Here is a 27,816-nt window from a genome sequence, read left to right as displayed (position 1 = left end):
ACCAGAGGCACCCGTTAGGGCTCTGGGTCTTGGATGGAAAGCCCATCACCAGGGACCCAGGCAGAGGCTGTTGCTACTTGAACATGTAGAGACCATCTATCTATCCATCTCCCCCGTCAGCAGCTGCAGGTCTTACTGCTGGTGTAGCGCGTGCAGTACAAGTACAACCACACACATCCTTCGGAGGAAAATTAGAGAAAATCGATGCGGGATCCAGACCTTTTGAGAAGGAAATATAATCAGTAATTGCATTAGACAGAAGCATATGCTAGGGCACATGCAACACCCAGAGGGAAAACAGTGAGCTAGTAGGGTCCTTCAGTCCCCTGGTCTTGCTTTAGCCCAAAGGCTTGGTGGTCCCTCTGTGGAGACCTGCTTGCAAAAGTCAGAAGTATTTCTCAGCCGGGTGTGGAACGGCCCTTTCTCCAGGCTTCAAGCACTGTCCCAGGACATCCTTTCTTAAAGTTGTTTTATTTCCACCAAGAATAACTGAACCATATTTTCTTTGACTTGGGGTGGGGAGGAAGCCGGCTGATTTTCAAGTCAAGATGTTGACTTGATTTTGGTAAGAGCAGAAGTCAGCAGTACGGGCTGGGACACCCCCACCAGTTCAAGTGTCCGTTCTGCTGGCTGGGAAGGCGCATGCTCCCCCCATTACTGCACACAAAACCTGCACCCAGCCCATGACACGCCGCATCACTCGAGACAAGGCTGCTGAGATGAGGCAGAGATATGCCTGAACCCCTGCAGAGGCTCTCTGGGCACTCCATGCCCCGATGGGCTCCTCTCGCCCGGCGAGAGGGACCACCACCGCTCCCGAGGGGGCAGGAGGCAGAGGGGCTGCAGGAGCTGCCAGGCCACATCCCGAGAGAAACAACATCATCCAGCTGAGCCAACAGCCTGTGCCTTCACTTTTATTACAACCAGGAGCTCCCCTTACATTTAAGCCACTTGTGTGCCAAAAGGAAAATTTCCAATATTCTTCAGATAACAGGACCAGCCCCACAAGTTTTCCATGCAGAAGCCCAAGTCCCGTGCCAGCCACTTTATGAGCAGGTAGGTGCCACCCAGTCCTGCTGCCCCCATGACAAAGAGCCCTCGGTTAATTATCTGCAAGTGCAAAGAGAAACCCCGGCATCATCAGAGGTTTGCTCCCACCCTGTGGCACCAAGCGAAGTCGCGGCACCTGCACCCACCTGGCAATATCCCACCACCAAAGCTCCCCCCCTGCAGCTGAGCAGTGCCGGCATGCAGGATGCTCATGAGGCTAATGCCGTGGGGAGGACAGGCACCACCACTGACCAACCTTTTTCTGCCATTTCCAGCGCCGAAGTGCCTCATGGTAGCGAATTCTGGTGAAGGTCACCTGGGAGGGTTGCAGGAGCACCTCACCACTCAAAGCCACTCAGGAGGAGCTCGCGGCGGCTCAGGCAGTGGGGACCGGGGTGCTGGCCTTACCATGGTGTACAGCGGGACGATGGTGGAAGGCATGAGGGTGTGGAGGAAGTTGTCTACGTGCTTCCGGAAAATGAACCACATTGAATTCACGTGCTCGCGCATCTGTGATAGAGCAACCATCACCTTTTTGCAAGGCATCTTGGCAGAGCTCCCCTGCATTTTGCTAGCTCTCCCGCTGCCTGTCCTGGGGGTCAGGGCAGGGAGCAGAGCCTCCCCAGCTCCAGTGGCATTCCCAAGGAGCTCTTAGGCTAAAGTCTGCCGGGGTGAGAGCCCAACCAGAGTCTTGCCAGAGACCCTGCCCGCTGTGTGCATCCTAACAGAGTGCCGCTGTGTGTACCACCCACAGGACCACAAGTCTGCATGCCGCTCACCTACCTCTACATAGTTGTACATCGCTAAATCCGAGATCGCATGGTCATCTGGCACCCTCAGCCTGGAGAACTCAGGGAGGCAGGCACCTGGGAGAAGAAAGTGGCAGCTCACGGGCAGCTCCCCAGCAGGGTATCCAGCTGCCTTCAGCTGCAGAGGAATCCTCCTCTGCTCTCGCTCCTCCCCAGCCACCTCACTCACCAAGGTCGTTGTGGAACTGGTCCATTAATTCGTCAAAGACCAGACAATCCTCAAAGCCCTGGGAGGAAGATTAGGGGGTAAATAGGCAGAAGGACCCACATATTCATGAGAAGTGCTCTCACGGATGCTTAGCTAGCGTAGCTGTTTGCACGTGCAGGGTCTCACTGACCACAGCTTCAGAGCAGGAGTCTTACTCCAGGCCACTCTGCCAGAGGTCTTGCAGAGAAATCCAGGGGGTTGCCTGTCCTGGCAGCCTGGGGCTGCCCTGCTGGACCCCCCTCCCACGAAGTCCTCTGCCCCATGGGAAGGCGGCACCACCGCCCCATTCACTCTCCTCCCCGGAGGAAAGCCGGGTCCTAGTGAGCAGCCAGGTGCCTGGGGGAATTCAACGCCTGCCAATGCAGAGGACATCAGATGTGAGACAGGCCAGCCCGTGAACTCTGTGGAGCTGCACTCTAAAACCAGGTATTTCTGGGTGAAAAGAGTGGGGACCCGACTGACACGGCCCAGGGCCAGCCATGAACTTACTGCATTCATGCCCTGTCCGTAAAAGGGCACAACGGCATGCGCGGCATCTCCCATCAGCACGCACCGGGAAGCAAGGTGGTAGGAGGAGCACTTCACAGATATCATGGCCTGGGCTGGCAGCAAAAAGTAATCGTGCTTCAGCTCTCGCCTTCAGGCAAAACAACAGATACTTCACTTGTGGGAGCACAAGAGACAAGAAGAGCAAGTCATGCCACGTCCAAGCTCAGGAAGCCACAGCCACGGGCACTGTCAGCGTTGAGATGCAAGACCCAAGCCTATTCACTAGGATATTTGTGCTGGGAAAAATGTGGAAGCCAGAAAACCTATTTCATTAACTTCCCCCTATGGACCAAATATTTTGTCTGCAGGTTTTAAGCTCTGCACACAACCTGACTGTGAGTAAGAGTGTCATCAACATCTCAGTCCTCCTACCATGAGCAGTGGTGAATGGCGGTCACTGTAGGAAGGATATGGTAGAGGATATCTGAGTTTCTAAGTTTGTATGAAGTCCTGTGAAGTCCTGAAGTCTCCTTAAGAGGAAAGGAAACTGCCTAACACAGCTGAGAACCTATCAGCCAAGAAAAAGCCCATAACCAACAACTGCGTTGCAAAGGAGAAGCATGAATAGCGTGGGCTGGAGCTCCCACCAGCTGGGGAGCTTCCCTCTTTGCAGGAAAATGAAGACGCGCTGAACAGAGCCACAGCCATGAGGATGTGTGCTGGAAAGGCTGGTCCCCATCCCCAATGCCACCGGGGCCCCCAGGCAGAGCGGGATGCTCCGGCTCCGTGCTGCTGCCTTTGTGCCATTTGCCCAGCAGCGAGAGGGTCCCCACCGCCCAGGGAGCAGCACGCCACTGGGAACTGCCTGCTTTTGTGTCTCACAGCCCTGATACTTGTTTTAGCCGTACAATCAATAAGTGCCAGTCTTTGTTTAGTCAGCCCAGTGTTTGGGGGTTTTTTTTGCCAAGCCCAGCTTTTCTCAGTCTGTTAGCGAAAATCTCAACATTTGCCCAACCCAGCTATCGGAACAGTGGGACTTCCTCCGTGCTGCTGGTTTCAGCGTGCAACCCTTACCTTCACTCTAGCGGAGTTACTTTGCTCACCCACCTCTAACATCAAAAACCCACGGCTTATGAACAGCTAATCCATCTCTGGAGTTCAAAACCTTTAACAGCAATACGAAAGCAGCGGGAGGTGAGCTGCTCTTTGCTCCCGCAGTGGCAGGGCCTGGGCTGTGCCTCCAAGGGACAGAGCGGTGCTTCAGTGTGACTCCATCAGAAACTGCCATGGCATGGGGCTGCATCCCGCTGCTGAGCCTGCTATTCCGGTGTGGACACAATGCGGACCTCGGTCCGTTTGCTCTCCCTCCTTCAGACCTACCGGCCACGGGGATCCACCCCAACAGTGTTCGCAACCCCTTGGCCCATCAGCTTCAGCGGAGTCTCTGTCACCAGGACCCCGAGGCTGGGTGGGGATGTGTCCCCTGGCTTCGCAGCACTGCATTGATGAGCGAGAAGGAGAGATGGGAACACTTACTCTCCGATGAGGGGGATGGCGTCTGGGAAGTAGGTCTGGAAAAAACTCAGCACTTGCTCGCCCGTTGTGAGCTTCTCAAATTCCTCAAAGGGCATGAAGAGCGTGCAGGTGAAGGACTTGTCCTGCTAGCCGGGGAGGAAGGTCAGAAAGAAGCCCAGAGTCCATAGAGAGTACCTGGCACCTGGAGCAGCAGCTCAGTGCCCAGCCCGTCACCCAGCAATCGCAGCGACCTGCCTGCGGAGCGGGGACGAGCGCCTGGCCACCCTGTTTCCCATGGTGGGCTTGCACACGCTGGCGGCAGGCAGGGGCGAGGTAGAAAGGGGCAGCGTGTGAGATCCCATGAGCCTGGCACACTGCCCTGGTCCTCCCGTACCTGGTTTATAACATACAGCTGCAGAGAGCTGGTTTTCAGGGGGCTCGGGAGGGCTCGGATGTGTGGGCAGAGAGAAGTGGCACAGGTACTGCTCAGCGCTGTGAGGCAGGGCCGGCTCTGGGGGTCCTGCCCTGCACCCCCCCAGGCTGTGGGACGGCTGGCACAGGCTGGGATCGCTCCTGGCACCTTGTTGTCCCTCCCAGCCCCTGCCGCGTGCCTGCCACCACAGCCAGATCATCCCACAAGCTCCATCCCGTGCCCCAAGGGAGCGTGACCGGGGGTTATCACCATGTTGGGCAGTGCAATCATCATGAAGGTGTTTCTCGGCCAGATGTGGAGGTAGTTTGGTTCCATGGCAAACTGAAAGAGAAGGAAAATCGCCTTGTGTCCCTGCCCTGCTCAGCTTCCCCCGCCCAGCCTCTGGTTCCCCTCCACACCAGCACACCAGTTCCCATCCTTTGCACCATAAGAAGACACAATGACCACAGGGCCCCTTTCTGGTACCTGATCCTTCAGGGAGACACAGAGCAAGGGCAAGAGGAAAGGGTAGGAAAGATGGGCAAAAATCTGCTCGTTTGCAATCGCTGATGTCCTCACAGACACGTTCCCATATCCCCAGGACCTCTCAGAGCTAGAGTCAACCCCACCGCTCCGGGGCAGGCTCTCTAGGATTTTTGCAGCCAGGTACCAAGACACTGGCCCCACCACTGGAAGAGGAAGAGATGCCTGCCTTCTCCAAGGAGAGTTTTAATCCCTTGGCTGAGCCCCAAGTGAGAAATTAGTTTCTCTAGAGCTGCTGTAGCAAAGCCACCATGAGCTGGGTGTCCCATCTGCAAAGGTGGTAGCACCCCCCAGGACAGGCACACTTACATCTCCATCCTTGGGAGGGATGGTCAGCTCCATATAGCCGTGAGGAATGTACTCGTGACTGTAGTTAAAGCGCGTTTGCCTCATGAACTGCTTTCTGACTGTTGAGAAGGCTCCATCGCATCCCACGATGAGATCGTAGGTGACTTCTAATGGCTGCTGGTCAGATCTGAAAGTAAGAGAGTCCCTTGGATCAATCCTGCCGTAACTCCAGGCCAGCTCAGCACCGCTGAGCACAGTGGATCTTCCTTTTGCAAAATGCCAGTGTCACCTCCAGCGTTATTAAACTTATAGGGTGAGGGAAGACTGGCTTTCACTGACTGGGAAGCTCAGCATTAGGATAAATAATTATCCTGTAGGTTATCAAAAACATAACTCTGCCAGATGTATCCAAGAATGCAACGGGTACCGTTGGGATAATGCTGCTATTTTGTAGAGCCTGCATCCCTAGGTGGATGGGGCGGGGCATGACCAGAACTTAACACAACCATGAAACAAGGTCGTTAGCTGCCCTCCCTGATGAGCAACCTGTCCCTGAAAACCAGCGCTATGGAGACTGGCATGTTTATTCCCTGCACAGGTCAGCCAGCGTGTGCCTAGCCTACTGCCAGGCTGCCGGGGCGTAGGGAGTTGCTTAAAATTTTTTTCAGCCTCCCCATGAACCCTGCTTTGCTGTCTTTCCTTTCCAAAGGTGACACCGAGTTTTGCCCGCTCAGGAATAACCTGCTAGTTTCAAACTGAGATTGCTCAATTGTTTGAGGTTTTATGAATGATTAAGCAGAAACTAACTGAACCCAGCACCTGATCCCCGGCTTGCGCAGGGATTACCTTTTTATGGTTAACATCCCCAACTCTGCGTTGCACCCCAGGAGCTTGTGTCCAAAGTACAGTTTAGTGTTGGAGTACTTCTCAGCAGCTATGAAAAGAAAGGACAGCTAAATGAAGAGGCTTGTAGTGTGACACCAAAAATATTTCCAAGGGATCCCTAAATTATGGGGACTTCGCTATTACAGCAAATAAGATTGCTGGTTGAGCGATGGCCGGCGGGCAGGGCACACCAGGACTGCGTTTGGTCAACTCTGGTGAAAACCATTTAAAAAGTGCAAGGAATCCTGCAAAGATTTCTTTCTTCCCCGCAATGACAGGAGTCATTGACCTGTTTCCACCATCACTACATTTTATTTCAGGATGGGATGAGGTGCCTATAGTCAATGGGAAATTTGGGGAAATTTGGCCTGGCCTGATTACATACTTTGCCACAGTGCTCCAATTTCTATTGGTCTCTGCACAATCAGGGGTTGTGGAAAGTGCCACGGACGGTGGCAAGGATGAAGAGGTATCTATCTCCTGCTTTGGCTGGTGAAGTTCTGGGAGCAGACGCAGGTGCTAGGAGCCGGGGGCTGGAGGTAGCTCCCACTCGAGGGCAAATGTGGGAGACCTGCATGTGCAGAAAGGCCTCAGGGGGACTTGTCTGAATATCCTTTCGTGACAGACAAGCAGCAGGGAAACAGCACGGATTTTCTTCTCAAAAACACAGCTAGTTCACATTTGCACTTTCTGAGAGCCAGCTGATGCAGAACTCACGGGCAAAGAGAGCCCGGGGCTCAAAGACTCCTGTTCATGGGACAAACCCTAAATCCTCAGTGAACAGGGCGTAAAAATGTTTGCAAACAGACCTGGCAACCTACCTGTTAGCAGCTCTCTGTTTAAGTTTGCTCTGTCCACAGAGAGAATGTACTGCAAGGCAAACAAACACGGGGTTCAGGAGGCGTTGCTGAAGGATGCTCTGCTTGGCCAGACGAGAAACGTCACCCTCTCCAAACAGCCTCGCCGAACCCGGGGGGTCACACAATCCCCTTCCCGCTCACAGCATCCTTTCTAAGAGCGTGAGCCCCAGACTGTCCATCACACAGAGCTACAAACACCGTCAAAGACCCCTCGTGCTCTGTGAAGCGTCTCCAAGTGGCAGCACGAGACCAGTACCTGGTTCTTCTTCCCATAGGGGATAGAGTACTTCTTCCCCGAAGGTGTATGTATCCTCCTTGCCCGCATGGGAATGCCTTTGGACACAATCTGAAATGGAAGGGAACACAACCCAGCCTCCTGGCCAAAACTGAGTTGCTGAGGGGCAGGGCACAAGCTGCCAAGCGCCATTCCCGCCGCACACCGCGCTCCAGGCAGAATGGGATGCTCTCCGCTCATACGTTTTTGTGTGGCTATCCAAGTTACCGGGGGAGATTTTACAGGGTTGTCAATGCCAAGTCACTGCATTTTACTGAGATTACTTACAAGCTCATTCTAATAAAAATCAGGAGAAAACTCTTTTTGGATAGAAGGGACATGGATAGCCCCAGGGTGCTGGACAGTGCAGGGGATGACAGCCAAATTACATCCTGGTGCTGGGATACGAGCCGTCAAAACCTGGGCTCCTCCTCTGCAGGGAGCCAGGGGCCAGGAGATCCCACCACTGCCTACAGCTGGATGTTAAACAGTAGCGAGCACCCTGCAGAGGAGTGCTGGGCTCTGAACCAAGCATGCTGTGCAGAAGTCGGTGTGCACCGATTTCAGGGGTCAGCCCAAAGCTGAAGGTTTTGTGGGAAAATACAAACCTAGGCATGTCAGTGGGGAAACCATCCCCCTTATTGCATCCTGCTGGTAGTCAAGCTCTTTTGGGAGTCTACCTACTCCTGCCCTGTTTGCCCTCACCCTCCAGGAGGGAGGAGAGCACAGCGGGGAGGAAAACACTGGAAGGTGTTGTCTGAGTGTTGGTCTTCCGAGGAAGCATCCTCTGCCACGAGCAGAGCCCAGCTGCCTGGGGTTGGGTGCTGCGCCCAGGCTGGGGGAGATCCCCGTTGGCGGCTGTGCCATGAAGCAGTGGAGAGCCAGGCTGCGGGCATGCAGTGGGAGAGGTCTACCTCCACCCTCACGAAAGCAGAGCTACCACTGCGGTGGCCCCGGTGTGTTTGGGAAGCAGAAGAGAGCCTGTCCATCACCAGCTGAAGTCAACAGCGTTTTAACCACAGAGACCCCACCACCGACAGGAGCTGCCAGGGTACCTGCTCTTCCATCCCCACGGCTCGGAGGGCTTGGCGTCCTCTGTGGGACAGGGCCAAATTAATGCTTCTGCCGCGGGCAAAGCTGGCCACCCGGATATCTGTGCGGAAAGAGCGGTTGGTTACGGAGACGCCAATACCACAGGCTGGTGCAGGCGATATCTCCTGAAATCCCTGCAGTGAGAGCAGGGGGGGCAGTGGGGAGTCCCTGTCCCCCGGCTCTGCGTGCAGAGAGAGCAGGTATCAGAGGGCACGTTCAGCTGTCAGGAAGGCAGCTGAGCAGCTTCGAGGGCCGCTTCCTCCATGCCTCCTCTAGCCTGGAAGAAGCAGCTGCAGCCAAGTGCTGCAAAGGGAACGCCGGATTCTGAGAGCTCCCCACAGTGCCGGAGGGCACGTTATCACTAAAAGCCATTTCCCCTCTAAGCGGAGAGAGGCAAGCAGCGAACGTCTGGCAGCTTCTACTGAGACCCACAGACTGGCGCTTTTCGGGACACCGGTAGGTCACCTTCTCCATCGCTGTTCAGTTGGAAATGTCTCAGTGCTGGCCTGTTCCTCCTCCGAATGGCCTCACTCAGGCTTCCCGGGCTGTCCGGCCAGCGCGTGTGGCAGACCCTCGTTCCAATAGCTTTCAGGGTTGCACCTCAGCACAAGAAATGGGCCAAAGACGGGAGCAAAGTGGTAAAATCCATCCGACTCAGAAGGCAGTTAAGAACAACCAGAGGCTTTTTGAACCTGTGGAACTTCTAGTATATATAACATCTAGCAAAGAGTTTAATTGTTAAACCATGGTGAAAAGCCGTTTGCTCTTGCTCTGAGCCTGCAGCCTGCTGGCATCGCTTGGGGCTGGCTGCTGTGGCCCTCGTTTCTGCAGCGGAGACCCCGAGCTGTGTGCAGGACTCAGGACGGATGCAGCTGAGAGCCGTGCGGCAGAACCGCCCGTCCTGACGTCTGCCCGAACAGGAAGAGTTATCACAGAGACCACGTGTCACACCAGGCTTCTCCTTCCCTTCACGGCACGTTCAAGTTGAGTTTCACCTTCCATGGTATCATTCTCATCTGCCGCTTGGCTTGCCATCTCTGCCCAGGTTTTATTTGTCTGTCAGCTGATAGACACTGAAGGCAGATGATTTCTCTCCCTTTCATCCAGCACCTGGGCTCTGAATCACCATTTCTCTGTTGCGGTGCTCTGCGGAGCTGAAGGCTTCCTGAACGCACTCCATCTCTCCTTCTGCCCCTCTCGCCACCAGCCCTCCTCACCACCAACGGCAGCGGTTACCAGTCAAGTGATGCTTTCAACCCTAACTGAGATGCTGCAGCATTAACAACAGCCGTTGCTTCCCAACTTCTGACGCAGCTTGGTTCAACAGCACCGTGCTATAATTCTTCATGCAGAGACCAATTTTTACAGGTGAGGATTTGAATCAATATTTAAGCCAAGAATATAAAAAAGGGCATCATTTTAGTAGCTGAAGGGTGGGTTCCCTCCAGACAAGACAACTTATTTCAAATAAATGCTCCTCCCCACCACAGGAGCTAAAGGGAAGAGAGAAAAGAACATCCCCAAAGTCCCACGCTTTCAAATTTCATTTTCTTTCTGCAGTTTCAGTGAGCTCACACAGTCCCGCTTTTGCTTCTTCAAGAGCTGTTACCAGTAAAGGGACAGAAACATATTAATAAAGCAGTAACAATCAGGCTGAAATTACCTTCTCTGGCTTCATAAACGTCAACATGGAAACCTCGTCTAGCAAAGAAGCAGGCATTTAATGCACCCACCTACAAAAGAAGAATCAGGAATGGTGGGTGGAGTCTTTCACTGGTAGCTATATCACAGATCACTACTGAGATGCATCAAGGGAAAGCAGCGGTCAGGGGATGCAGCTCAGCATATACAGGAAGACCCTTTGATCAAGAACCTTAAAGGACTTCTTCCTGGAGAGAAGTCCTCTTCCACCCCTGATGTGCCTGCAGAGCCTCCAAGACAATAGTCACCCATCAAAACTCATCATACAAAACCATACCAAGGTCAGGGCTTGTTTACGTGCAGTGATTACTTGCAGCAGGGCTAACCCCTTCAGCCAGAGCCACAGGAGCTGGTACAGGCAAGTTCCCTGCTCCTCTCCGGACTGTATTTATCTTCCTCAATGGAATTCAGGGTACTGCAGCATTCCCTTGGGAACACAGAGGGGGGGAAGCTAGACCTGCGCAAAAGCAAGATGTTACCTTAAAAAGGACAGCACACCTATGTCCTGCTTGTTATTTAAATGCATGGCTGTCTTTTTCTTGTTCAATTTCCATCATTAATCACTGTCAGAACTACAGGCTCTTATATCATCACTCTTTTCCAGCAGCACAGGACCAAGAAGCTAACAGCCAAAAAGTCAACGGAGAGATTTATGTGCTGCAGTGCTCGATGGTGTCCTTCAGAGTCAGATGCATTTGCGTCTCTGGGATATCTCAGCAGCAAAGCTTTCCCTCGAGGGAAAGAGCCGTTCTCCTCCTACAAAGTCCTAGCTGTTCAAACGAGCCACGCTGCCGCCCACAGTGGGATCTCAACCAACTCCTCCATAACACCCCGTCCTCTGAAGGAGGAATGATTTTAAGAAAGAGATTCACCCCACATCCAAGCAATGCTTTTACAGCCCCAGCTCCCTGGCAAACGCAATCACACAGCAGCCACATTGCATTTCCTACCAGACCACCGCCAACAACGGCGACTCTTTTCCTCCGTGGGTCACCGGGCTCCATCGCTGGGGCAGCCCCCGGGGCGCAGGTTCGTCCTGCTGCGTCCCCGCTGCCGGTCCTGCTGCTTGCCCTCGCCAGCGGGGAGAAAAAGGGGAAGGACGTGGGCAGCTGAGTCACGCCTGGGTTCTCCTCCCCTGCTTCATATTAAAGTTTAACTCCCAGCCCAGAGACTGTTGGTCAATCAGCCTGGCCGTGCGGCCAGCCACGCTGAGCCTTGGGTGAAGAGACGCGAACGTGGCGTTATTCAGCCAGGCCTTATTAAAAGGCTTCTTTTGAAAATTGCAAAGCAATTCTGCAGCCTTCAGGGACCTCCTAATGAAACGCGCACAGAGCAGGAGGACTTGGATCCGCTGGGCTTTTGCTGGTGCTTTGCTAGGCTGCAACTGCGTAGGCACCAGTCGGACGATGCGGAGTAACTCCTGGAGCACTCTCCCGAGGGTGGGATGTGAACCACGCTGCTTGCCCGGGGACCTGATCCCACCTGCGAGGACATCTTTTGCCCGAGGAAGCTGTGTGTGGCTCGAGCGTTTTGGGGGGTGGTGCTGAGCAGAGGGTCCATACCTCATCTGCAGAAGCTTTCCAGGACTTGGATGAGGCTGTGAGGAGACATGTCTGCGTGCACCATTTCACAGGTCCATCCTTGGGAGGAAGTGCTCTGCTGAGCCCATGTTGCACACAGTTAAGCTTTTGAAAGGGAGGAGCCAAATACAGCCTACGTACAATAATTTAACAGCAGACAGTGAAAACACATAACGTACACTAACTACCATTTCTTGCTAAACCTGCAATGCACAGCCCAAACCAGCAGATTCGTCTCAAAGGAGCAAGACCAAACCCCCAGAGAAGCACAGCGCTGTTCTCCATTGCACATCCTGGTTCCTGGTGCAGCAAGGGCCAGCTGCTCCCGAGGGAACGGGGAGCAAGTGCCACACCACGGTCCCAACCTGCGGTACCGTGCAAGGAAAGGACATGTAGGACAGGGTCAACAGGACCCACAAGCAGCCCCAGGCCCAAGCTTAAATGGGACTGCTGGCCTTGGGGAGGGCAGGGGTCCCAGGTGGGGCTGGTTGGGGTTGTTAAATGCTATTTGTGCCCGCGGGCCCTGGCACTGCGTCCAAACGAGTCGCCACTGAAGACCTTCCATTGGGTTTCTTTGATCTAAGCAGTGAATTGATCCACGCTGACTGACTCACAGACACAGAGCAAAGAAAACAGAGCAGAGAGGGCAAAGAGCAAGGTAAGTTTTACATAGCAAATAAATTATTCATTATTTGTTTTTAGAGCACAGACAGCACATCATTAGCTTCCAGCAGAGACAGTTGTTATTGGGAAATAGCACTCACAGCACCCTTTGCACGCTTGTCCTGTAGGCTTTACAGATTACCACCCTGGCTTACCACTTTGATAGCAGCCCTTTAAGGTACGTCAATTAATTCATGCACTCCTGTGGATAACACAGCATAAAATCATGTAACTAAAGCTGGTCTCGTAATATTGCTTTCTGCACAAGCAGCCTTGGCCACGGTCCGTGTACCTGCTCCAGAGGCTGGAGGCACGGACACGGGAGGCAGCACCCGACCCGTCAGTGAGCAGGGCTACGTGGTACGGTAAGTGGGCCACAGTTTGAAAGTTTTTTCTTCCAAGATGATACACATCACCTTCTCGCTGCCAAACCCATCTCCTTAGCTACTGACAATAGCTCTTGGCAAACCAGACTAAGCTTTGCCTATCAGGGACTATCTATGCCCAGTGCGATATCTTTTCTTCCAGGTAACCACTCCAAACAAAATTTAGGTCTCTGGGTTATCATCATTAGATTTGCTCACAAACTGCACCAGGCGAAAACAACGTAAAGATGTTCTCCACTTACAAAAGAGGAGAAGGTGGGAAGACATTGAGAAAGTCCTACTAATGCATTGTTTATCTTTCTGTATTAAACACAACCAGGCTGCTGAGAGCATGAAAAATTATTGCTTGATTAAAACGCTGAGCGAGCCTTCCAAGGAGTCCTAAATGAAAACAAAACAGGATAGCATGGGCTTGGATTAAAGCCTGCCCTCTGAAAATTAGTGGGAAAAGTAAAGAAGGGAAAAGTGTTTGATTTATGTTGCTGAAGAAAAAGACATGCCAGTACCCAAGGAAGAACCTCAGGATTTTATTATTTTTTTTAAATCAAGTCTCAACCCTGATTATATGAGGGAAAGGCTGAGAAAGAATAAAACAAATATACACTATTCCAGGCTGTTTAAATCACCCTCCAATAGCTCTTTGAGCAGAAAACCATGGGTAGCTTTGTAAATGTGAGATTTGGGAGAGACTGAGAGTCAGAGCCCTCCTGGGGCAGAAAACACGGACTGCAGTTAGCTGGGGGCGGGGGGGGGGGCATTGCACTTCAAAGTTCAAGCACGATGACTGCAGGAGCAGATTTCTTTCCGTTCTTCTCCACTGAGAATTGTTTATCCAAATAGTGCGTAAAGCCAACTCACACAGGTGGGGCAGAGCGCTGGTCTTCAGGAAAACCCAATGCCGGGATTTTGCTCTGCTGCGCAGGTAACTTCCATTTGGATGGTTCCTGCTCATCTTTAGTTCCCCGGATAGGTAATTACTGTAGGACAAGCATATCTGTACGGGAGTAAAACCAAAAACGCTGAGGAGCACTTCAGGCTGATGAGGTTTGGTGACTAAACCCTCATTCAGGCATCCTGGGTGAGTTTGCATCATCCTCCCCAGAAGGGCAGCAGACCCCTTTGCAAGGGGCATTCCCTCAGTCTGCAGGTGAAGGGGACTCAGCCCTGGAGCTGGGTCGTGCTCCTTTAAAAAAGCTCACATAACACTGGTGGTAAGATTATTTCATGTCCAGGGGCTGCTGTGGGCTGCCAGGCCTGCAAGACACTTTGGGAGGAGTTTTCTTGGTTCTGTGGAGAGAGGGCAAAAAAAAACAGGGGGTGATTGCTTGTGGCTGGTCTGGACTTGGAAGACGAGAGGAAACAACGGCACTAGCAGAAACGGGTGAGCAGACCACAGGTGCATGGTACGTTTGTTCTGAACATCCGCAGTCTTTCTCCCACTCACTTCTTGTCCCAACAATGTGTAGTCATACAGACATTAGGCTGTCAATCAGACAGATTATTTAGGAACTCTTCAAATACAGGTTGACCTCAGCAATGCTACGGTCCACTTGCAGAGGAACACGTACCGTCAGTTTGTGGGCCACCTGCAACAAGAAAAATGGCTTTATTGTTTTTGGTAATAGCCAACAATGCATGCTTGCTGCAGCTGCGAAAGGACAGTGTAGATGTGTCGGATCTCATAACTCATGGTGGAAGGTAGCTGAAGAAGCGGAAGAAGACAGCTTAAAAGCCATGACAAGATCTTCCTTTGCTGATTTCTGCAAACAGCTAATTGCACTGATTCAGGAAGAAGCCAAGAGATCTTTACCGGTACAGATTACAAACCCATGTAAAAGTGAAAGGGCTAGAAATGTTTATCCCGTATAATCCCATTAGGTAAACCATCTGTTCAGGAATTCTCATCCCATGCTAGAGAGGGCCATACAGATCCCCCTGCCAGCAGGTTGCCCATGCCTGAGGATGCAGCTGCCTCCATCCTGTCTTTCTGTTCACTAAGACTTTGAAAGAGCCATAGCACAGAAATAAAAGCTGTGTTCTGACCGGTGTGCAACAGGCAGTCCCCATGCAGAAGTCCCCAGCCACCCCACCACACTCTAGTAATGCATATTTCTTTACCAGCATGTAAGAACTTTCTAGCACCGCTGCTTCCACGCCTGCTTTCTTGCTATCCCCATCTCATGTACTCAGCAAGACCACTGCTCTCTCTTGGCTCAGATCCTCACTCAAGGCCCCTCCTGCCACTGGCCTTTGCATGAGCAGACGAGTTCGAACAGTAGTCCCAGGTGTGATCTGCTCACACCTAGAAGGCCGACCAGGACAAGCTCAGAGATAGCAGGGAAGGCACAGGCAAATGAGCCCCTGGAGGAGCCGGCTGCTGACCTCTGCTCAAGGGCTCTACAGACCCCCGGGGGCAGCCTGAGGAAAAGTCCATCCATTTCTGCACTTGAAAAAACACCCCAGCTGCAAGCACAAGCTTATCGCAAAGGCTCAGCTTTATTTCTGAGTACTCCGCTCCCATTGTACCAGTTTTCTTAGCGAGTGGTGGTGGGTTTTTTTCCAGGAATAGCTGATTAGCAAATGTCTCAGCAGTGTTTTAAGAATGGAAATCCTACTGGGAAGCTTAACCTGAATGTAAAACACACGCGGCCCTTATTTAGCAGGTGTCTGCTGGGTTCACAGGGAGACCCAGACCTCAGGGTAACAACCACTGCAGAGCGGAGCCGTGCAGCATTGCTGGATGGTGGCTCTGTGTGGCAGGGACACAGCTTGGTATCATCTGCAGACCTTATCTGATCCTCATGTTTATTCCACAGTAAGCAAGGGTTAATCACTCAAGTTATAAGATCGAGTGTATCAAATCATCACTTAACCCGCCCCAATCCCATTGTTGTGTTAAAGGCAACACTCAGGACTGGCCTCAGTGAAGAACCATGAAGGCACGGGATCATCTCGAAGGCATGGGATCGTCTCGCCTACCTTGCTACCCAACCTGGGCGGGAAGGAAGGGCTAAATGTTTATGTCGTGGCTGCCGGTTCACTTACGTAGGTAGGGCAGGGAGCGTGCTGCTGGTCCAGTGATGCGCCGTGGATGTGGACGGGAAGCCCCCCTGGGGCACTGGGAGCACCCCTGTGGGAGGGTAGTGGTGGTGGTGGTGCACCGCAGATGGCCTGGGCCTGTCCGCTTTCACAGCCAGGGGAGCAGGGAACTGCAGGTCCTTGTTGGAGAGAGACAAAGGGCAATTTGTGAAATCTGTGCCCCCACAGGAAGGGTCCCTGGCTGGGGGGCTGGGTTCCCACTCGGCCACCCCTTGGTAAAGAAGTCCTTCAGCATGTATCTAGAGATGGGTTTTGCAGGCTCCAACATAGAAGGTCCAGCAAATACTCGGTGATTTCAGATTTCACCTGATATTCAGAGGCACTCAGATCCCACTCTCCCTGATTTATCCCACCAGTCTACATGAGGGAAGGAAGGTGGGGACAGAGGGGTGCACACTCTTCCTCTGCCATCTTCCCTTAGACATAGGGTCCTCCACAGAAAGCCGCAGACGAGTCTGCTGGCTCTCCCAGCACCACCATCTACCCCAGTCATCTCCCTCACAGCAAGGGGGAAAGAATATTCAAAACTAGAAACCACAAAGTTCAAGAAAATAGAAAAGGACTTCTGTCCGAGGCAACGCTCGGCGCAGCGCTGACGTGAGGAAGAGCCGGCACTGCCTGCCGTTTCCACATCAGTCCACCCTGGGACCATGGCTGACAAAACCAGCAGACCCCTCTGCGTCGTGGGTGGCCTCCTGGGATGTCAGTGCCCAGAAACGCGAGAGCTAGCAGCTGCTGTCGGAGGCTTTCTCTCTGGGGCAGACATTTGGTCCCAACAAGTGCAAAAACCCATCAGCTCCCTCCAGGCCATGGGATGGGCTATGGAGGAGGCTCAGGGCCTTTAAGCTGTTTGTTACTTTTGCAAATAGCATGTAGGAAAGGTGTGAGTGAGCTGGGCAAGGACTGCAGAAGTGTGGGAGTTACTTTCTCAGCACCTGACAACCTGAACAGCTGAGAAAAAGAAAACAAGTCTTTCTTACAGCACAGGGAAAAGACACAGCCTGAAAATAGAGGGGTAGGAAAAAGTACAGGGGAAGGTTTTGCAACATTGGGACATCCCCTTCTCCCCAAAGATCAGCTGTCCTTGCTTCTTAGGTAATAGATGCTACAGAGTAGAGACCAGAAATACGTTTTTCCAAAGCACTTAAGGACACTAAGCAGCTATATCACCATGTTACAAATAGCTTAGGAATTGGGCATCTAAGGATATGTTCAAAATTACCTACCTCTTATCAGGCATTGGACACTGTTTGCAAACAGGTATTTACACACCAAAATATCTTTAAGATCTGTCCTTTCAGAGCTCAGTAGCCATTGATTTTCAGTGAGACAGGAACTAGAGCAGTGGGGCTCCAAGTACGATCGCAAAATCTGTGCTTCAGCTCTAGCCCATTTCAAACTACCAGGTCAAATTTTACCCATTACAGGATTTGTAACACAAACATTGTCCTGCTGTTTGCAGCAAGTGGACCTGCAGCAGCAGATGCCCAGTGTAGATGTCTTCCGTGCATAGTCTGTTAGTGGTTCAACTGTACAGGACAGTTAATTTTCAGAGCTGGACTGAATCCAGTTTGCATGTGTGGAGGAGACATTCTTCCATTGGGTCCTATCACAGTGCTCATCATGGTAAAGAGGCAGGCTGTGCTCTGCTCAGTAACAGTCTTCTGGTGCAGTGGGTTTGAAGATGCGCACAGCTGTTAAATGTCCCAGACTTCCTGCATGTTTTGCCCAGGCCCTGCACCCTCCCAAGGAGATCAACCATTACCCCGTGTGAGCAAGGATGCCCTTCAGACTCCAATGTTGTTACCTGCTGGGCATGCTGAAGCAGGGGAGAGCTGGCTCCAGCAGACTGTGCGAACGCCATCGGTGGCAGAGCCTTCAGCATCATGTTCTGCATGATGATCTGGTGCATCTGGGCGTTCTGCATCAGCATCATCTCTACCATATCTGGGAAGAGGTCACCCCAAGGAAGAAGGTAAGAGCTTTATCAGCAACTGACAAGCAGCAGAGGCAACTTGATAAGAAGTGCCCTCCAGCATACAGACTGGTCACTGCAACAAAGACAAAGCAGCTGAAAGGGACACGTGAAGAATATCAGCATTTGGCCAGGCAGTGCAAAATTAATGTCTATGAATAAAACTGTTCAGACCACCTCTCAAGTTTCTCCTCCCTTCTACAAGAAAGCTGCTGTTGAGCATCTTCAGTCTGTTCGTTTCCCTACAAGCCCACCGCTCTGGCTATGCTGACTGGCGGGCTGGAGAAGGGCTGAGGGCTAGAGCTCTCTTGCTTACTCCGGCATGGACTGGCTCCTTACAGCGCTCTCCATTGCTTCGGCTCAAGATCATTGCTTCCCACGTGAGAGGTTTCCTCAACTTTACGTGATATTGCAGTGCCACCTTGAGAGTCCACTGCATGCGCATCAAATCTACTTACCATGATCTCTGGGTCTTAATCACAAAGGACCTGTGTAGTGGAACTAATTTGCTTGGGTGGAGGAAGGAAGGAGGGAGAGGGAAGAAAAAAAACAAAAAACAAGGCAAGTCTCCTTTTTTTTTAACTGGTCATACCAAAAGTAGTTTACATGTATCAGCTTCAGAAAAGTCATGCATAAATTGGGAAAATTTTGTCTATGAAAATAAACTCTGATTCAAAAATCCAGACACTTAGATGAAGAAAAAGCTGAGAAATACTGCGATTTCATGACTGAGGATTTCTCTGTGGCATGAATAAACCTTTGGCTGAAGCTTGAGCCAGGGAAGTCATCCCAGGTTTTTGCTCACGTACTATTTCAAAGTAGCATCCACGTATGTTTAGAAACAAACTATTTTTATTGGCATTGCACTATATTTGGAACAGCTGTTCTGTCTTGTTTCCAAACATGGGGCATAATAAAAGCCTGTATTGTTCTGAGGAGATTGAACAGCAGGTTAAAAGGGAACAAAAGAATAAAACCAGATTTTAGATGCCTGTTTGTTAATGTTGGAATCATCCGTGCGCTTGAGTTTAACCTTGTTTAATATTACTCAGTGCCTTGGGTTGAGCTGTTTTGCTTTCGCAAGCTTCCTCAGCAGCTTAACCTGGCTTTGCTGAGTTTGTAGTCCCTTTTTCTTTAATTTTAGTAATAAGAGTTTGTCTGAAAGCCTCTCAGAAATGTTACCTAGTCCATTTATGGAGTGCAATTCCCACAGCTCCAGCAGCAACGCAGTTGTGAAACAGCACGTCACTAACTAGCTTGGACGCCGTCCCATGCCCCCTTCCACTTACCCACCTGCCCTTTCCGAGCTGGCTGCTAGATGGAGGGCACGTTACCTTCTTTAATGCTTCCGGAGCGGGGGGCTGCAAAAGGCTGGGCAGGGGGGATCTGCGTGATGAGGGGGGGCGGCTGAGGTAACTGCTGGATGATGGTGGCAGGCTGTGGTGGCATCTGAAAAAGAAAGGAAAATGGAGAAGTCGGGGTTGGTTTTGGCCAGCTCCCTCGTCTTTGGGTGGGGAGACCTATGGGTGACATCTGCCTGGACGTCAGTAAGGCTTTGGACATTGTGTCCCACAAGAGCCTCGTGGAGAAGCTGTTGAGATTGTGGGCTGTACGAGCAGTGACGTGCATTGGAAACTGGCTGAACAGCCGGGCCAGAGTGTGGGCAATCCCCCCACTCCTCTTACTACCTCGTTCCTATGCTAAAGCATTCACACTGTTCATTTTGTGCCTTATTTATCAGATGATTGCCCTTAGATTTTGCCTAGGGCAGTAAGGCTCCCATACAATAGCAAGAGGTGTATCATCCCTTTCGGTGGGATGAGTGTTTCCATACAGCCCCTGAGTCCCTCCACCTGTGGTTGTTGCCTCAGACCGGCACAGCGCTAGCGGTGTTTCCTAGGAGAGAAGATCCTTACTGTCTGCTGGATAATCCTTGGTGGCTCCGCTTGGGGAGCTGGAAAAGGTATCTGGTAGATGTGCGGGGGGGCAGCTCTGTGGTTATGACAGTGTCCTCCAGCTGGTGCAGCGGGCTGTGAAAGCTCTTCCAGAAGGTGCTGCTCCTGCAAAATCAAGTATCGTCTTAAAGAAAACCTCGTCACAGAAAGGCAGACAGTATTTTTATGGTCTCTGGTCTAAATGGGATTAGCCCTTGCGAGCCCGCAGCAGGGTGCAGCCTTGCTCAGCAAAACACCGCTGCAGAAACTTCCAGCACTGCTGCATCTGACAGGCAGACCACAAATGATGGCTGCATGAAGGGAAGCACTCAACCAGTGCCCGCACAAGTATAAAGAAAGTTTTTCTTCCCACGTATCTCTAAGCCATACAGTTTTCAGCACAAGGAAAAAGGAATGGAAAAATAGTGAAGAACAAACTGCCAAAAGCCTGGGAAAACGTTTCATTAATGGTTGGTACCCTCCATAAACTAGGAATAATAGTCACTAGGAATAGCAGTCACTATTGTCCCTATTTTGGTGGCAGTGAAAATCCCCTATTTGCATTTTGGCACTACCCCAGAGAGCTTACGATACAGCAGTTCAGGACAAACAGAATCAACCCACCAACTAACCGAAGCGGGTGCAAGCTTCGTTAGCTGTAGGGAGGGAAGGCATACTGCTCCCCGGCCCCTCTCCCTGCTGAGCTGGCCCAGCCTCTATACTCCGCACCAGGAGAGGACTGACTACCGCCCAGCCGAAGAAGAACTAAAGGACAGGAAAGAACTGAATCCACAGCAGCAGTGGATGTGCAGATAACCCGGCCCTTTCTGTTGTTTCTGTCCACAGAGAGGGCTCTTACCCTAAGCTCCTGCAGGAGATCTTTCCTTCGCCTTAGGGCACTTTGGAGCATATCCTCACGTCTGTTCCCTGGAGGAGGAGAAGTCCATTATCTTCTCAAAGGATCACAAAGACAAGGCTATTATAGCACCTACATTATGAGATTAATTCTGGAAAAAGTCTTGTAAGATAGCTTGACTTCTTCCACAAAAGACTTGAGGCTATTTTTCTTGTCAGATCCACAAACAGATAATGACTTTACGCCACATGCAGACGCAGCTGTTCAGCAGCTCTACAAAGGCAATGCACCCTCCCTGAAAATAAACTTTTAAGATTGTTCTTTAAAGCCCCCTTTTAGCCTCCTGGCTTAGAAACTCATTTCAGCCTGCAATTTTCTAGATATACTCTGTACATGCAGAGGATGATTGTGCAAAGCATAAAAAAAGTTTGTTGTGATATATCAAAACAAACTCAGTTTTGAACGTCAACTTTTCTGTTTCCTTTTTGTTCTGAATCAACTTCCTTTGCAGTTCTTCCCACATACAGCTGATTTTGAACTCACTTGAAATAAGAAAGACCGTTTTCAGTTACGGCGGAGGCATGCACGGCATCTGCTCTGAAAAGCATCACCTCGTATTTTGAAACTGTAAGTTGTTAAAGGGCTTTTTAATTTTTGGTCACAGCACTGAAAATTTCCATCTCTTTGTGCATCAGCTTGGTGAATATGAGCCCAGAGTACAATCTAGAAATATTACTGATCTTCTACTGGTGGCCTTTAATCCATAGATAATATAATTATAAACAGTGGATGTGCCACGCAAAGAAATGAATGCACTGCACATAGCATGTGCATGGGAGTTCCATGGGAGTATTGTTGAAGGGAAGACACTACTTGGGTGTTAAACATCACAGCAGGCTTTGAAAGGGTTTGATAAAGCCACAGGTTATTTTAACTCCCTTATTTATGAACTTTTAGCTGGTTTGCTAGCTTTTATAGAGAAATGTCTAAACTTTGGAAGTTTCATAAGCATGCTGGGATTCCTGACCTCTCTGCCCAAACCAAAGTCAGGATGTAATTCCACATGCATGGTTTCCTGGTAAAACGGTTTCCCAGCTCCTATCAATGCGGTCATCAAGACCGGCTCTTTCAGTGTAATTATTTGTTTCATAAGCTGAGTCACAGTTTTTTACACTGGAAACCATGCTTTGGTCTGCACAAGGTTGCATTTGTCAGCTTCAAAGGTGCAAAGCAGCTTTAGTAGTGGAGTGTTCCTCCTGCCTGGATCCCTTAGAGACACACAGCCATCCTAACGACTCCTTTTCAGGATCACCAAAGCCAAGCATACAGCTGGAGTGCAACAGGGGCTCACTCCTCGGTATAGGAGCTAGGACAAATAGGATCACCAGTAGTTTGCTCCAGCTGAACCAGCACCCGCAGCTGAGAGGCTGCAGAGGACATCTGGGCAGGAGGTCATTCTAATGTCAGTGCTCGGCTGGTTGAGCATTTCCCTTTGTTTAAAAAAAAAAAGTTGAAGAAATTCAAAGGATAAAATGTAGATAGCTGCACAGTATAGCAAGCCTGTTCTCCTTGCATCAAGGCCGCTAAGGTTCGCTGGCGTGGTTAGGACTGAGACTAGTATACAGACTGATGTTACTGCACAAGCTTCACTGGAACTTGCATTTTTGCTACTTCCAACCCCCAGGGCTGCATACAGATTTAGATACGCAGGCTGAGCTGGGGCAGTCTCTCCCTCCTGCCCTCCAGACGATGTCCCTATCACAGAAGCCAAGACAGAGCAAGTTCGGACTACCCAAATGCCCAACCACTAGCACGCAGCTTTTAGGGAGGAGATGCGATCATCTGGTGTGACCTGTTGAGGAACTCGTGCCTGAGAACATCACTAAGCCCCCTCCGTATTATGTCCATAATTAGAACAAATGCTTCTCTTTTACTTGCAGCTGGGAGAGGTGACTCCATCTTCTCTAGGTTCTCCTGTTCATTTTCTAGTCTCTGTTGGTAGAAGCACAACAAGAACTGGTTATGAGTCAGGCAGCAAAGCTCACAACAATTTCCAACCCTACCTTACAGGCATAGGTTTGGGATGGAGGAAATAAAGCAGAAGTGGAGACAAGCAATGATTCTTAACTGCTAAATCACAGCTAGTGAGGGCTACAAGAAGTATTCATAGAAGTATGATCTAGTTACGGCAAAAGAATAGTCGTGCTTCCAACTGGCCAGGCTATCTCAGACCTGGAAATTGATAGCATGGTGAATCAGGAGACTTATACAGCATGTATTTTATAGGGCAGAGAGCTGGATCATATGAAGAACTTGACGCAGGACAGTTTTGGGTATTTGGTGCACTAATAGGCCTAAATGGCCCTGACCAGCCTCACCTGGGGCTTCTATCCACACCCGTTGCTCATGTGCCCAGGAGCCCCTTTCATCTCAGCTCTAGGTCTTCAGTTCCTACCTGAGCTATACTGGATGAGTATTGGTCTGGAGTTCAACCACAGCCATGCCTGGGACTGGCCATGGATCCTATTAACCCTGATCCCAACCTGCAGACACTTCCCAGGTTGGCCTTGGACCTGCCTCATCACCATGACTTTGCCTGATAGATCTGGACTTCTGGTTGAACCTGGCCACCATCTCTGGCTCTGCTTGCCTCACTTGGGGGCTGGCTGGCCAGGCTCCTGCTCTGCTGGCTGTGTTACTGTGCTTAACTCCTTGCTCCTTAGGGAGCAGCTGGCCCTTGTTGCTCCCTAATGCTCAGAAATCACAGACTTTTCGCTCACGCACAGGCTCTTGTCTTGGTTCTGCATGGCTCCACACTTGTGAAAGCTTTGCCCTCAAATGCCTGCTGCATCTAAGGCAAAAGACTCCACTGTGGAGGTAAGTTAAATGCCACTTCCAGCATTCGCATCTCCGGGCAAATTGTTTTTCCTTCCAGACTACTCTTTAAGTGGCTTCTGGAGGACACTGAAGCAGAAGATCCACAGTAGTGGAGGTCAGATGCGCTGAGGGTGGAGGAACAGGGCTGAGTGGAGAACCCTGGGTGCATTAGTGTGTGGAGTCACAACAAAGAGCTACTGGGATTCTGGGCAGCACTTCATGTGCTTCCAGTGAAGGCCTGCCCGTGTTTCACCAGGCAACATATCCTATGTGAAAGCAGACAAAAAAGATGACATGAAATTGCTTTAAAACAATCTAAGATCCTCTTTACCCAAGATTTACTCTAAAACTGCCCTTCACAACTCAGACTGGTTTTGACCTAACTGGTGACATCTCCCATAAGATCAAAGTCACTTTAACTCTATTTTTAATTCACTGTAGGTCCATGTAAACTTGTACAATGTTATTTAAGAAAGTGACAGTGAGTGTAGCACCACTGCACATGGGTCTGCCTCTGCTTGCACAAAGAAAGATGTTCTCAATTGGCTGCAAATCCTCTTTGTATCTCAGCAGAAATATAATTATTTAAAACAGAATGTTAATGCTTAAACACGCAAGAGCAAAAAGCAGAGCAAAGGTGACCACTGCAGAATTATTCCCCTACCTTTTCTAGGAGTTTGAGTTTCAGTCGTGTCAGGTGATCCACCACTGAAGGGTCTGTCATTGTAGTAGTCTCCTGGAAGAGCAGGCAGGCAAAGACAGGGTAAAAAGCTAAGCAAAGGCAGATAGGTGTTCAGTGGTGATTTTTTCCCCTCCACGATCTTCATAGAAGAATAATTCCATTAGAAAAAAAAAAAATACAAGATTTTGAGCAACTGAGGGAAGAAGAGAAAAGCCGCAGTTTCACTCCCAGATAAAAATGAGTACAGATGTTCACCACAACGTCATAGACACAGCTTTTTCTGCCATTTGTCTCAACGCATTTTCGTGCTGCAGGTTGTGATGGCCACGGAAGGGTAACTCAGGGTGAATATTTGTCTGTTCTTAGTGGTTGCTACTCTTTCCCCAGCAGTGGCACTAAGCCTGGCCCTCTGTGTTGTTAGCGTCTTCTACGTAGCTCAGAGTTTTGTGCCTGTAACCTGGTTGCTAAGTTTGTAGTGTCAATCCTCAATATAAACAATTTAATCTCCAGGCGTAGAAGCTTACATACCTTTTGTAAAGCAAATGCCCAGCACATTAGCAGACAAGAAAAAAAGAAAAAAAAGTCAATGGGTCTTTAACACAAGCCCAATGCTAGGGGTCAGATTATGATTTTGCTGATTGATACTGGACAGCAATGTTTATCCCACTGTAAGGGGGCCATACACTTTTGACGTAGACTTTCATATGAGTGTTCATCACCAGATAGTAACAAAAAACTCAAAAAATTAAGGAGCATAGCTGGAACTCATCCCCAGATGAGTAAAAGAGTAAAGAGGCTACAGTATAACATCCTTTTGCTTACCGTCTCCCAAGGAACACGTAGGGTGTCTCCCTCTCCCAGCAAAGCCCTACCTGCATAAAAAACAGGGCAACATTTATCGGTGACATCCGTAAAGTCAACACCAAGGCATGAGAAAGAAGCCGGGTAAGAGATACTCATTCTCAGTATCATATTTTAAGCCTGGTTTTGCTCTTCAGAGAGCAAAGTTACAACCCCTTCCTTACTTGAGGGCCATAGCTGAGCCACTGCTGGGAGCTGGAGCAGCTGATAGATGCTTGTAGGTAGCTGTGTGGGAGCAGCATGGATCACCTCCTCCAGCTGTGACCCGCACAGCATGTGTGTGTGATCTGCCCTTAAAAATACACAGGCTGGTAGTCACTGGAGATGTTACAGAAACTGAGATGTGGGGATCCCAAAAATAGCTGTGCCGTGTCAGAGCTGGGGCTCAGCTTGCTTTGGCAGGGCTCATTTGCGAACGCTATGAGTGACACGGCAGAACAGAAAACCCTCTCACCTGCCAGCAGTTTTCCTGAGAAACACCTCTGCGTACATTTTTTGTCCTTTAAAAGACCAGTAGATTTTTCTCCCGTTATCTCTAACATCTTTGATCCCTTCATCTTTCGGGCAGCTGCAACAACCTTTGACAAGGAGTTTCCTAGTTATCTTAAACTTAAGCATAAACCTAGTTATACAAGTAAACTGCATAAGTGTTAGGCACTTAAGTGTTAGGCAATAAAAGGATTACATTTAGACTGCTGTTTTAAATCTAGATTCCTGAAAAGATTATTGGAAATCTTCTCCTTTGCTATGCAAAATTTATACGACTGTTCTCCATGTACTTTTTTTCCTACCATTTGTGACTTATATTCCTGTATTGTATTCCCATCCAGGTGTCTCTTTTCTAAGCAAGATAATCTATTTAATTCATCCTCAAACAGCAGATTTTCCTTACTCATTGATCTCATAACTCAGCCGGGAAGGGATAATGCAAGAGCCCACACGGACTGCTCTCATACCCACCTCTTGGCCTCCGCTATCGGCCATTCTCAGAAGGTGCTGCATCAGCTGCACCTTTGCTCACACCGTGGCTGTATGTCTGTTTGTACAGTCTCACGTTTATCCTAGTTGCTTCTCTCTGTACCTTTCTAGTTCATAAACGCTTTTGTCATGGGGTGACCGGGGTTGTGGGCAGCATTTGGGCAGCAACTTAGCAAAGCAAGCTGTGTTGGTGCCTCCAGACAACCACAACAGCAACAAGACTGCTATTAGTCATTGCTGATGCTGTAGTAGCCTTTTTGAATGAGCCTCAATGAATATTGAGCTGATGTTTTACCATCAACTGGTTTAATAAAGTGTCCCCTAGGAGTTAAATTTCTAGAGCCTTCATTGCAATAGGAATAGAGGATTACCATAAAGGCTCACAAAAAGAACCAAGAATAAGTATTCCATTAAAAATACAGCGCCAGCCTTAAGCAACCGAGTTGATTACAGAGGAAAGGCGGAGAGAGAAACTTTGGCTTGATGTGACAGGTATCCCAGAGAAAATCCAATACTAGGTAAAAAATGCTTTCCAGCAAATCTGCTAAGGGATCTTTCTTTTTCCACACTTATGGATGCCCTGGTCACAGTGGGATCCCTACTCTAGGGACACCTTACAACCTGCTAGTTAATGACTTGCCAGAAATCTGCCAGCCGGACACAAGAGGACCTTGCCGAAAGGGATCTATAGTTACACTGAATCACAAACTAGAGATCACACATGAACATGGTGATGCAAAAGAGCATAACCAGACAAATATAATTCTGCAAAGGATTAACAGGGGTGTTATGTGCACCTCACAGGAGATAATTATTCTGCTCTATTTAGCAGCGCTGAAGTCAGAGTTTGAATACTGTGCCTAATTTTAGACATGGTTTAAGAGGGAAAGAAAGTCCAGAAAAAAAAGATAAAAATGGTACATTTACAAAATGTAAGTTTTGAGGAAGACTTGGGAGAACTGACTTTCTTTAGTTAGTAAGTAGATGGTGAGGAGAGGACAGGCTAGCAATCTTTAAATAAATGAAAGGATACAATCAAGAACAGGGTGGGTTTTTTCTGTCTGAAAAGACTGGGCACGAAGCATTTGACTTAGTGAGGGAGAAGAAAACCTGATAAAAACAAGAACAAATTCTTAATTATACAGAAAGATAAATAATGGAGCAGCTATCTAAAAAAAAACTTTCACAGAAGTTGTTTAAAAACAACTGTGATGAACATTGTAGGACTGTTACCCCCTCCTCAGATACAAGAACGGATTAGATAACCTGGTGAGGTCCATACCAGTACTACATTTCTACAGTGTTTTTTATTTTCATATTTATGCCCTTAATTTTAATTACAATGACTTCTAAAACACAATATAAAAAGAACCAAACTGACACACCTGGAAATATCTGGAGATGATAAACTTTCATGCTCTGGTTCCTCAGGGAGGAGTCTTTATCATTTCAGTCTTAAAGGAGTGTTTTAATTTATTAAGAGAGAGTTAAAAGAATAAAAAAAGAACACACACACACAAAAATCACCAATGGAGAAGTACATATAATTTCATTCCAATCACCTGTCTGCTTCTGCCAGTTGTAATGTTGCCAATTAACAGTTGAGAGCTTTTGTTAGGTTGCTTGGTGGTTACAAGTATTGTAAAAATGTCCTATCTGCATTTGAAGTTAAACGTATAACACATTCTACAATTAGTTATTTCATGCCACAATCATATAACAATGTGCAATGTGGTTTTTTACTGTTATTTCTGAAAAGACTGATCCTAGTTTGAACCAAATTATACTTACGATTAAGT

At 49.5% G+C, this 27,816-nt stretch overlaps 2 protein-coding genes across 2 annotated transcripts; both read right to left on the bottom strand.

Annotated features, from left to right (window-relative positions):
• Positions 1–942: 942 nt before the first annotated feature.
• Positions 943–11,130, bottom strand: KMO (kynurenine 3-monooxygenase). Its single transcript, XM_059820621.1, has 15 exons — positions 11,077–11,130; positions 10,089–10,158; positions 8,389–8,486; positions 7,316–7,405; positions 7,021–7,069; positions 6,161–6,248; positions 5,336–5,531; positions 4,754–4,825; positions 4,093–4,214; positions 2,557–2,704; positions 2,029–2,086; positions 1,834–1,916; positions 1,459–1,581; positions 1,307–1,366; positions 943–1,110 (listed from the first exon to the last, which is right to left on the bottom strand). The coding sequence occupies exons 1-15, from the start codon at positions 11,128–11,130 to the stop codon at positions 943–945; spliced, it is 1,479 nt and encodes a 492-aa protein (XP_059676604.1).
• Positions 11,131–14,361: 3,231 nt separating this feature from the next.
• Positions 14,362–24,220, bottom strand: C8H21orf58 (chromosome 8 C21orf58 homolog). Its single transcript, XM_059820805.1, has 9 exons — positions 24,161–24,220; positions 22,554–22,611; positions 20,623–20,690; positions 19,746–19,889; positions 19,164–19,278; positions 17,662–17,801; positions 15,801–15,973; positions 14,952–15,057; positions 14,362–14,457 (listed from the first exon to the last, which is right to left on the bottom strand). Exons 1-9 carry the CDS (start codon positions 24,218–24,220, stop codon positions 14,362–14,364), a joined length of 960 nt encoding a protein of 319 aa, XP_059676788.1.
• Positions 24,221–27,816: the final 3,596 nt, after the last annotated feature.

The sequence above is a fragment of the Gavia stellata genome, chromosome 8 (assembly GCF_030936135.1).
Source record: "Gavia stellata isolate bGavSte3 chromosome 8, bGavSte3.hap2, whole genome shotgun sequence".
NCBI classification, from domain to species: Eukaryota; Metazoa; Chordata; class Aves; order Gaviiformes; family Gaviidae; genus Gavia; species Gavia stellata.
Note: the sequence above shows the minus strand (reverse complement) of the source record. Positions and strands in the feature narration are given on the sequence as shown.